Source organism: Octopus sinensis, linkage group LG13 (genome assembly GCF_006345805.1).
Source record: "Octopus sinensis linkage group LG13, ASM634580v1, whole genome shotgun sequence".
Classification (NCBI taxonomy): Eukaryota; Metazoa; Mollusca; class Cephalopoda; order Octopoda; family Octopodidae; genus Octopus; species Octopus sinensis.
In genome coordinates, this window is record NC_043009.1 from 22,259,400 (window position 1) to 22,271,374 (window position 11,975).

Genomic DNA, 11,975 nt, shown 5'->3' on the forward strand with positions numbered 1-11,975 from the left:
GCCTTACCTGTTCGGGACAAACTCGCAAGGCACGGTGGCCAAGTCAGCCCGACCTGTCCGAGGTGTGGGCAGGACAAGGAAACCGTCTTGCACGCGATCGTGCAGTGTTCGGAGGTGGCAGATATGTGGGTTTTTGCCGAATAACTGTTGTCAAATGGAGGAGGAGTACAGCTATCAACTGAATCCATTGTAAAAATCAATCCACCGGATTTCTTAACGAAAGAAGGTAAGAATTGTTTTCTCTCAGTGGTTTCAACTGCGAAACAGGTAGTATGGAAGACAGGGATGAAAGGAATGATAACAGGCGACTTCATCTCTGGTTCTAGTCTGGTGGTTTTCTTTAAATTCCACCTGAAAAGACAAATAGAACTAGAGAGGAGGGGCCTGAGTAAGAAAGTGTTTGATGAAAGGTGGAAGAATGTTGTGAGTAAAAGGTCCCTCATAAATACGAGATAGGCCGAAAAGGAAAAAAGAGAAAAAAAAACATAAGGTCAAGTGTCGTGGCGGGGTTCGTGGGGTCCGTAGACCCGCCCCACTCCATTTGTGAAATTGTCTAGTTGAATGTCTTGTCATCCGAAAATGTATAATCATCATTAAATTTTTAATTGACCCCAAATGCATAATTATATAAAAATCATTCGTGATTGTTTTGTCTGTATTTATGGTGAATAAAGAAAAAGCAGTTGGCTTTTTGGCACTCGACTGATGTAAATCGTGTCCCTCTCGCCTCGAACCTTTGTACTGCTATTTCACGCCTGAAATAAATCGCTGTATAAACTTACACCTCTTGTCTGCTCGTCATTTCAACTACTGCTTTCGTCTGTCCGGTTTTGCTGATTACGACCGCAGTCCTTCTCAGGGCTCATTCAAGTCTGATCTGAATGCGATAACAGTCCTTTTTAGGACTACTCTCAGACCCGATCTAATTACGATAACAGTCCTTTTCAGGACTATTCTTGGATCGGATCTCATTGCGATAACCATCCTTTTAAGGGCTACCCTCAGATCAGACCAGAAGTAGTGGCCAAGAATCCTACCCGCTACAAACTCACTAAAACTTTTTCCATCTACGTTCAGGTATTAAAAATAGAGTTACTTCCCCTTTAACCGTTTTTATGTTTTTGTTAGTTCTTCATTATTACTTTTCCTACATAAACTTGCTATTAATTAAAACATTTAGATTTAATTCGTCAGAACAAGTTTGCAACTGACACTAAGGAAATCATACTGACTGTAAATCATTGCGAATTTACTTAATTTAGAGTGGTCATTCCTAGCGATCGTCAAGATGTTTGTTTTACAGTAAACGTTGACGTTATGCCCTGTCTCTTTCAATTATATTATGCCATCTTCCTCGTCGGTTATATATTATGTAAGTATTATTCATATAAACATCGGTATTGTATACGTTTTTTCATATTCGTTTTCTACACAGTTGTTAACACCCAGTAGGCTGCGGGGGAGGGGGTTTGTGTGTTTTCGTTAATTGGTGAGGATCTTTATATTGTGTTGTATCTGGGGAGTGTCATTCTCTTTTAGTGCCTTATAATTTAACACTCAACCATAAAATTTCCACTCATTTACTTATTTTACTAAATATTTCTTTATATTGACCGTCACTTTTACATACATCTAGTTGATTTGTTGTGAGCAGTAGAAATAAAAGGAAGAAACGAAAGATATCTCACGAACTAACGATGTTGTATTTATAATTGCACTGTTTTTTAAATCTGTATTTCAGTTTTCATTCTTCCCAGGGCGCACATGTCGGAGACGTAATCCACCCCTTCCTCTTTATTTTATTAATTTTTTTACGGAAACCCACATCGGTACTACTTAAGAAGAGTGGTCCCGGTGCGCGCCCTCGCGCTAGCAAGTCGTGACTAGTCGATCCTACAACGACTACCTAGAAAAGTAAATAAAACATAAAATAAATAATTTTTTACACAAAGTAAATAATTTGGCGAACCATCGGTATATGTACCGCTGTAAGTACCGGATACATTTCAAAAAAGTGTTTGTTTGTTTTTTGTATATGGGGGCTTAGAGTTAGGGGTCGGAGAAAAGGGTCTCTGTTATCTTCGGAAATGTAAACAAAGTCACGTGTGTACATATACCGAAACATCGCCAATAATTTTTTTTTTAACGAAGTAAATAAAACACAAAGTAAGGATCCACTAGGCACGACTAGCTGGCGCGAGTGCGCGCACCGGGACCACTCTTCTTAAATAGTACCCATTTTCGGCTATCGTGATTTCGATTTGGCAAAAACGCGACTTCATAATTTTGATTCTGCTATTGACATCCTTATTCTAATCCTTTGGATGTAGGATAACTAAGCGGAAGGGAAAAGGAGAGACTGCGCAGGAGGATCGGCAGGGACCAGATGACGTCAAGTCTGCCTCTTTTTGCGTCGCTCTTCTAGAATTTGTTTTGAAGGGATCCGAGCTGAGGAGATATGTCGAGTCAACAGATGATACCTGAATAATCTGGCCGCGGTACCCAATTGCAACTCAAGGCATGAGCAACTATATTTTCGTACCTTTAAACTACAAGTGCATACCACAGAGTTCGAAATCAGTCATAAAACATTTAAACAATTGTTACACATTCATATCTATGTGTATACGTGCATAGAATACATCCCCACTTTTGGCACTATTTTGTTAGTGAACAGTACAACTGTGTGTAAAGTATAAAGTGTATCACTACGCTGAACGTCGAGTCCGTGTAACATGAAAAGTAAATAAACACGTAAACAATAACAATGGCTTTAATATTGGTTGCCTATCCCATTAGAACCCAAAAACTACACATAACATGGTGGCAGCGGTAAATAATTAATCGGAAACTGTGCCTTTACAACAAAACAGAAACACAACGAACCAGGAATTTAACAAACAAAACATCGCTCGTCTTCGGACAACACGAGGATCCAACATGGCGACCCCCGTCGCCGTACAGATGAATCTACATCCGATCATGAACTGGGACTTGCATGATGTCTTAGAAGCATTTAAGAAATTCAAACAGAAAACTCAACTAGCTTTCAAAAGTTTCCTGAAAGGCACAACTGACGATTAGAAGGTAAGCTATATCCTTTTATGGACGGGCAGTAAAGGTATAGACCTATTCAATAGCTGGGATATGTCAGAATCTGACTGCAATAACCCAGACACACTTTTAGAAAAATTTGAAAGGCACCTAGAGCCCAGATCGAACCATAGAATTCACAGATACGAATTCCAGGGCCTGAAACAAGACCCACAAGGAATGATTGACAATTTCCTGTCCAGACTAAAGAATGTTGCCGAAAAATTCAAAGATAAGGACGAAAGAATCGTTGATCAATTAATATGGGGGTGTGCTCATAAAGAAGTTCAGAAATCCCTCATAGGTAAGGACGCTCTCCAGTTGATAGAAGCAGTAGACACTGCAAGAGCATTCGAAGCTACTACCAAACAAATGGCCTCACTTAGCTTACAAACAAGCTCACTAGGCAGCAGTGTAGATATTGTATCTAGGCACAGGACAAAACATAGCCGCAAAGAACATGCCAGTACTGTGGTACAGAGCACAATTTCAACAACCGGAAAAAATATCCTGCATTCGGTACACACTGCAAAGCATGTGGAAAACTTAACCACTGGGGGAAAATGTGTAGGATAACAAAATCCCAGAAATACAAGCCCCAATTTTCAAAGAGGAGCGGAAATAGAAGAAGAGATATACATGCCCAAGAACAAAACACCTCAGAGGAGGAATTCTTGGCAGTTGGCACAATAAATGTGCATGAGATGGGAAATGACGACCAGAAAAAAAATGAGGCATACACGACAATAAGAATACAAAAGAAGTCTGGCAGGAAACAAATAAACATAGTCTTAAGGCTAAAGATTGACACTGGAGCCCAGAGTGATATCTTGCCTATCAACCTCTACAAAAAGATGTTCCTAGAACACATGACACAAGAGGATAAAGTCAGAGAAGGAATCCTCACACCAAGTGATGTAATCCTCACTGCGTACAGAGGTACCAGGATTCCACAACTGGGCAAAACAACTATCACAGGGACACAAAGGAAAAACAATCAAGTGTTCTTTTTATGTCACAAGAACAGAAGGACCAGCAATTCTTGGACTCAATACCTGCAAAAAGTTAAATATTGTATCGATCAATGCTGAAGTGAAAGCAGCTCCAAGCAGGATTGACAGAGATATGCCTATCAAAGATCGACCACAAATCACAAACAAAGAGAAACTGATAAGCATGTACCTTGAATGCTTTGATGATACAGTCAGGTGCTTTGTGAAATGTCGATATCATATAACAGTCGACGCCAATATCAAACCAATTGTTCACCCACCTCGCCGCGTCCCTCTAGAACTAAAAGAGAAGCCGAAGACAGAGTTGGACAGAATGGAAAAAAAAGAAATAATCACCAAAGTGATACATCCAACAGATTGGGTGAATTCAATTGTAATCAAGGAAAAACCCAATGGTACCCTACGGATATGCCTCGACCCAAGGGACCTGAACAAAGCATTAAAAAGAGAGCACCATCCAATTCCAACTCTTGAAGAAATCACACCATCATTGGCTGGATCCAAATTATTCAGCAAACTGGATGCCAGCAATGGGTACTGGAATGTAAAGATAGACAAAGAATCATCCAACCTCACTACCTTCAACACACCATTTGGCAGATATCGATTCAACTGACTCCCATTTGGATTGAAGGTGAGCCAAGATGTTTTCCAGCGCCAAATAGATGAGACATACCAAGGCTGCAAGGGAGCAATTGGAATAGCAGATGATATCCAAGTGCATGGCAAGGATGAGACCACACATGACTTCAATTTACATGAAGCTATGGAGAAAACCCGACAAGCAGGCATCAAACTCAATGCAGACAAGTGTGTAATAAAAGCAAAGGAGTGCAAATTCTTTGGAATTATATACTCTGCAGAGGGAGCTAAACCATACCCCGCTAAAGTGGAAGCCATCAGAGACATTAAAGAACCCAAAGGCAAGAAGGAACTCAGGAGCTTCCTGGGACTCATCCACTACATGGGAGCCTTCATACCCAAGCTGGCCGATCACACTGCAAATCTCCGAGAGCTAAACAAAGATGACGTAGAGTTTGATCGATGTGCTTCACACACACAGGATTTCAAAACAATCAAAACGCTCATCAATAAGGAGACAACTCTGCAATACTATGACAGACGTAAGCCAGTAACACTCCAAGTCGATGGTTCTATGAGAGGAGTTGGCGCAGCACTGATACAAGAAGGTAAACCCATTGCATATGCCTCGAAAGCTCTCTCACCCTCAGAGACAAGGCATGCAAATATTGAAAGGGAACTCGTGGCAGTAGTATATGGATGTGAAAAGTTCCATACATACCTGTATGGCAGACATTTCAATATAGAAACAGACCATCGCCTGCTAGAACAAATACATAGAAAAAACCTGACAAAAGCACCAGCCAGACTGCAAAGGTTACTACTAAGGCTTCGAACATACGACTATGACATCAGGTACAAGCCAGGAAAAGACCTGATATTGGCGGATGCTCTTTCCAGACTATCATCACATAATAAACAGGAGATGGAAGGACTAAGCATAAAGGTCCACCACATTATAAATGTGACAACCACAAAGCTAGCAGAAATCAAAGAGGAGACCAGCAAAGATGAAGAACCCTAGCTCCTTACTCAGACGGTGATTCAGGGGTGGCCAGAAAAGAGACATCAGGTGCAACCCCTAATTCGTGAATATTGGGCCATCCATGATATATCAGTGGAGACTGGAATCCTGATGGCTGGATCCCGAATAATTATACCCAAGTCAATGCAAAAAGAGATTCTTGACAAGATCCACCAAGGGCATCTAGGAATGGAGAAATGCAAGCTCCGAGCCAAGTCAGCAGTATATTGGGTAGGCATGTACAAAGACATAGAAAAGACAGTTTCTACATGCCACATCTGTCAAAAGTACAGAAACTCACAACAAAAGGAGGAAATGATATCTAGTGACATCCCAAGAAGGCCATGGCAAACTATTGGAGTAGATCTGTTCAAAGAGGGCCAAGAATGGTATTTGATAATGGCCTGCTACTACTACAAATTTCCATTTGTGAGTAAAGTGAAAGACCTGACTGCCAAAACAATCACTACAGTGGATCGAGGACTTCTAGCAGAGCAAGGAATACCAGAGCAGATCATGTGACAAGGGAACCCAGTTCACATCGCAAGAGTTCAAAAAGCTAGCCGATGAGTATGGGTTCAATATTACAACCTCATCTCCACACTACCCCAAAGGTCATGGGTTTATAGAAAGACAGGTGCAGACAGTGAAGAGAACACTAGTCAAATGCCGAGAGACTAAGGAAGACCCACACCTGGCACTTCTGTCCCTGCGAGCGACACCACTGAGAGCTGATATGAAATCCCCAGCAGAATTGTTGAATGGTAGGAAGTACAAAACTACCCTGCCAACTAAGATCCAACCTCCTATTGACCAAGAAGAGACAAGGGCAAAGCTAGCAGCCACTCAAGAACAATCACAGAAATATTTCAACAAACATGCACAATATTTACCTGAGATACTTGGAGGACAACATGTGCATACTCAAGATCCCATAACTAAAACATGGATCCCAGCACAGGTTGTCAGGAGAGCTGAAAATTCAAGATATATATAATAGAAACGGAATCTAGTGGGCAGCTGAGACGCAACAGGGTCCACATCCGCCCAACACCAAAGCTGTCGAGGACAACGTGTACAACACTTGCTGCATCAGTGACAACACCCACAGAATCATCACCCCAATGGGCACCAACCACCTATCAGCCACCCAACAACACACCTCAGACACCGGTGCGAAGCACAAGATCCACCAGATGGAGAAAGAACATCTGCCACCGGTTCGATACCGTTAAAGAAAAAAAAAAGAAAATGAAAAGATAAGTAACTAATTCAGCTAGATTACAAAGCAGAGGCAGAAGAATCTCACGGTTTCTGCTGTAGGATTGCCACCTCAGGCTGACAATCCATTAGAGTAAGAGAGACTACTCATAATTGTCTTCACTGCCAAAAGACCCCTTTATTTTTTTTCAAGAAGAAGGGATGTTACACATTCATATCTATGTGTATACGTGCATAGAATACATCCCCCCTTTTGGCACTATTTTGTTAGTGAACAGTACAAGTGTGTGTAAAGTATAAAGTGTATCACTACACTGAATGTCCGTGTAACATGAAAAGTAAATAAACACGTAAACAATAACAATGGCTTTCATATTGGTTGTCTATCCCATTAGAACCCAAACTACACATAACAACAATAATTAAGCGACTAAAGTAAACAGCAACATGTGTGTTTGTATGTATGTATATAAGCATGTACGTAAAGTCTGGACGATCTTTCGTTTTAACTTGAAAAATCATAACAAAGAACTCGGTAATTTCTGTGACCACGTGTTGTCTTTTCAACTGTGATTTGACTTATCAAAACGGCAAGAGAAACATATTACCATATGAAATGTGAGAACACTGAAGCTAAATGGAAACTAAAATGACCTGCGTATGAGATGGTGAAACAGTTTCTTCAGCTCTGTGAAAACGAACCAAAGAACGTAGGGGAAAAAAAGGACATGTATTTTAACGAAGTGGCAAACAGCTACTCAAATGGTGTAGGGTTCTTAATAAAGAACATTGTGCTATGATGCTGATTAGTTTCAGAAGTGCCCAAAACCTGGTTTGTAGCACAAGTCTAAAATAATTCTCTAAAAACTTGAAGATATCATCAATAAAGAGAGGGAGAGATATATTGTACAAACAAGGTGAGGGGGGATGCACAAATGACTGGGGGTGAGGGGAAGGAATTTTGGTGGCCTTTCACCACAAATGAGGGAAGGAGCTACCCCTACTTGAATTTGCCAGTTATAACAATACAGTGTAGTACCTTGATAACTACAAAGCATTTCGTACATGTACTTTGCATGCCCCAATAAATCTTACTGTGAGGGTGGTTTTTGTAATTCATACCATTACAAAAGTGTATCAAACCTGCTTCCTCTCACTCCATTTCTCCTCGGTGTTTTCCTGGAGTGGGTCATAAATGATGGCAGAACAGTTAACATGAGAAAGACAAACATCACAAACCTAAGATATGCTGACAACATTGATAGGATTGGCAGGAAGGAAGGACAGATTGGTCAACTTAGGTAGCCACTTTGATGCAAGCAAATTAGCATGTATTGTATTTATTGTTGTGTATGCAGGTACTTTGAAAATACCTCATGGAATGATGACCGTGTGCTGCTTAGTAACGGGCTGCTCTTTGACAAGGTACAGGATCTGTTGAGTCACCGTGCCAGCGACGAAGTGAAGTTAAGGGACTGTAGCATGGTGGATTATGAAGAGTTAACAGAAAAGCTCAGCTGAGCCAATGTTGCTTCTTACATTGAGGCTGAGTGAAGGAATCCCAGAAGATCGACAGTCAGAATCACCAAGTTCTATCAAGATAGTAACTGTAATGCATCCAGAGGGGTGACGTCCATGTAATTAGCCAATGAAAGATTCACTATGACTCAATCTCCCAATTGAAATTCTTAATAATGGAATTGGATGGTGACAGAGAGTCATGGGAGTCTGCAAAAGCTGCATGACCAAAGAGAGTGTATATATTGTATGTATCACCTATGCATTGTATATATATATAATATATATATATATATTGTATGTGCATGTGCTGTTGAATCTTTTCACTTTGGCAGTCTTTGATTTCTTATATTCTTTCTCTTTTATTTCAGAATAACTGATGATATTGGCAGAAAAGGAATTTTTATATCTGACATCTTCCTTATTCATCTTCTTTGATAGACTAAAGGAAGCTGTTATACAGAAGAGGTATAACCATGTTTATATAAATTGGTGATGAATTATAGTGAAACGTTTCCTCTCTATGAGATTGTCATCAACATTTCTCACATTCACTGCTTAATATTTGTAGCAGATTAATTTCATTTGAAATAAGCTTGGATTAAATTACAAAGACACTTTCTGCACCTTCAGATATCAGCAAAGATAAAAGTTGATAAAAATATAACAAAACAAACTGCTGGTACGTGTAAGTTATAAAATGAGAAATAAGAAAAATATTCCTACAGAGTAGTGAGAGCCAAAAATTATGGAAGATTTAATTACATAAGAAAGTTTGAGAGTTGATTTTCTTTTTCTTAATGCCCTTAACATTGAAACCAGCCATACCCTGCCTATATATTCTGACTATTTTACAATCAGTACAACAAGATTTGGCCTATCATACCTACCCTGCAATGCCACTCTCAAAAAAATCACATCTTTGAAGTTGCAAACCTATGAGATAATGCAGGTTTAATTCAAAACAACTTGAATAAAAATAGAATTACAAATAGCAGAGTAATTTGAATACTAAAAGGTTTAAAAGATGCCGAAAGAGGTAGGGAAAACACCATACCAATGTGATATGTGTCAAAAATCGTTCTCTCAAGAACATCACCTTACAACTCACAAATATATTCACACAGGAGAAAAACCATATTACTGTGATATCTGTGGTAAAACATTTCGTCAGAATGTACACTTAATTGTCCACAAACGTATTCATACAGGAGAAAAACCATATCACTGTGACACCTGTGGTAAATCATTCGCTACGAAAACAAACTTAATTCGACACAAGCTTATTCATACAAGAGAGAAACAGAATCACTTTGATGTTTGTCGTAAATCATTTCCTTGGCATGCCAGTGTAGATAAAGACAATCGCACACATACGGGGATGAAACCTTATCGCTGTGATATCTGTGGTAAATCATTCTCTCGGAGTGGTAACTTAGCTAGACACAAGCACATTCATACGGGAGAGAAGCCATATTGCTGTGATATCTGTGGCAAATCGTTCTCTCAGAATGGTCACTTAGCTAGGCACAATCGCATTCATACAGGAGAAAAACCATATTCCTGCGATATCTGTGGAAAATCATTCTCTCACAAAACTAACTTGGCTCAGCACCATCACATTCATTCAGAAGAGAAGACATTTCGATGTGATATCTGTGGTAAATCCTTCTCTCGGAATGACCACTTAGTTGTGCACAATCGCATTCATACAGGAGAGAAGCCATATCGCTGTGATATCTGTGGTAAATTCTTCTCTCGGAATGAGCTATTAGCTACGCACAATCGCATTCATACAGGAGAGAAGCCATATTGCTGTGGCATCTGTGGTAAATCATTCTCTCAGAATCAGCACTTAGCTAAGCACTATCGTATTCATACAGGGGAGAAACCTTATCACTGTGATATCTGTGGTAAATCATTTCCTTGGCGTGCCAATTTAGCTAAACACAGTCACATACATACAGGGGAGAAACATTATCACTGTGATATCTGTGGTAAATCATTTGCTTTGAGTGATAGCTTAGCTAAACACTGTCGCATACATACAGGAGAGAAGCCATATCGCTGTGATATCTGTGGTAAATCATTCTCTCAGAATTATCACTTAACTGCACACAATCGCATTCATACAGGAGAGGAGCCGTATTGCTGTGATATCTGTGGTAAATCATTCTCCCAGAGTAATAGTCTGGCTAAGCACAATCACATTCATACTGGAAAGAAACCATATTGTTGTGATATCTGTGGTAAATCATTCTCCCGCAGTGATCACTTAGCTAAACACTATCGTATTCATACAGGGGAGAAGCCATATTGTTGTGATATCTGTGGTAAATCATTCTCTCAGAATTATCACTTAACTAAACACAATCGCATTCATACAGGAGAGAAGCCATATCCCTGTGATATCTGAAGTAAATCATTCTCTCAGAATGATAGCTTAGCTAAACACTGTCACATTCATACAGGAGAGAAGCCATATTGCTCTGATATCTGTGGTAAATCATTCTCTCAGAATTATCACTTAACTAAACACAATCGCATTCATACAGGAGAGAAACCGTATCAATGTGATATCTGTGGTAAATCGTTCTCTCAGAATGATTGCTTAGGTAAGCACAGTCAATTTTATTCAGAAGAGAAAATATTTCAAGCCTTCTACCTAGAGCAGCAAATTTTTTTATGTCAGTTTAACATGTATTTTATTGTATAAAAAAAAGTTCTTTAAGCAAAATTTGGGTGAACTGACGAACTATAAGCCATATATAAACAAATATATTGTTTCATTTTCCCTGAGTTTTTTATTGTTGTGCAAATGTAAGTCTTCTTTGTTTAACTAATTCTTGAGCTTCAGATATTTTACTCTCTTTAAGAAAGAATTACATTTTCAATAATATCATATCAAAAACAAGGTTAAAAGGAAAAAAATCCAGAATCCATAGGCCATGGTGCTCCATATATGACTGAAAGACTTCCTCAGGTGGTGCTATTAAGTTACACATGGCCCAGGCCTTACTGGCTGGATCCTATTAGAGTTATCAACATTATTGGGAATTTGTGAGTTTGAGTAAAGTAGTTTCACCAACCTCTCAAATTTTAATAGCATTCCCAAGAAAAGTTAGTTTTGACCATTGTAAGTAATTATATCTTCACATTTATACCATAATATTTATTAATAAAGTTTTTAGAAAAACTCATGTCTTGTCAACAATTTCTTGTTCTTAAGAAATTATCAATTACTTTGTAATACTAAAGCAAATACTACAGTACAACTTCATATGTGGCAAAAGGGCAGTTGAGTTGGCAGAACTAAAGGATCACTGAATTATATTTTTTCTGTATATTTTCTAAAATAACCTATTCTTAAATATTTTCTAATTCATGGAATTTATGTATCATAGTTGTTTCTATAAAATAGCCATTATTGATATTTTGTTCTTTTTAAATTTTATAACTACTATTGATGAGAAATAAAAAAAACATACACTACCATTTGTTTTTTTCTTTCTTCTTACATTCAA

General features: G+C 38.9%; 1 protein-coding gene across 2 annotated transcripts; it reads left to right on the top strand.

Annotated features, from left to right (window-relative positions):
* Positions 1–1,123: 1,123 nt before the first annotated feature.
* On the top strand, positions 1,124–11,651 carry LOC115218376 (zinc finger protein OZF-like). Of its 2 annotated transcripts, none has more exons than XM_029788150.2 (2): positions 1,124–1,372; positions 8,823–11,651. In XM_029788150.2, exon 2 carries the CDS (start codon positions 9,479–9,481, stop codon positions 10,865–10,867), a length of 1,389 nt encoding a protein of 462 aa, XP_029644010.1. In that variant the 5' UTR covers positions 1,124–1,372; positions 8,823–9,478; the 3' UTR covers positions 10,868–11,651. The 2 variants fall into 2 exon arrangements, with proteins under 2 accessions (XP_029644010.1, XP_036364116.1); XM_036508223.1 differs by lacking the exon at positions 1,124–1,372 and adding an exon at positions 2,544–3,087.
* Positions 11,652–11,975: the final 324 nt, after the last annotated feature.

Coding starts and splice junctions, on each gene's coding strand:
- LOC115218376 (XM_029788150.2), top strand. CDS start 9,479: ATGCCGAAAGAGGTAGGGAAAACACCATACCAATGTGATATGTGTCAA.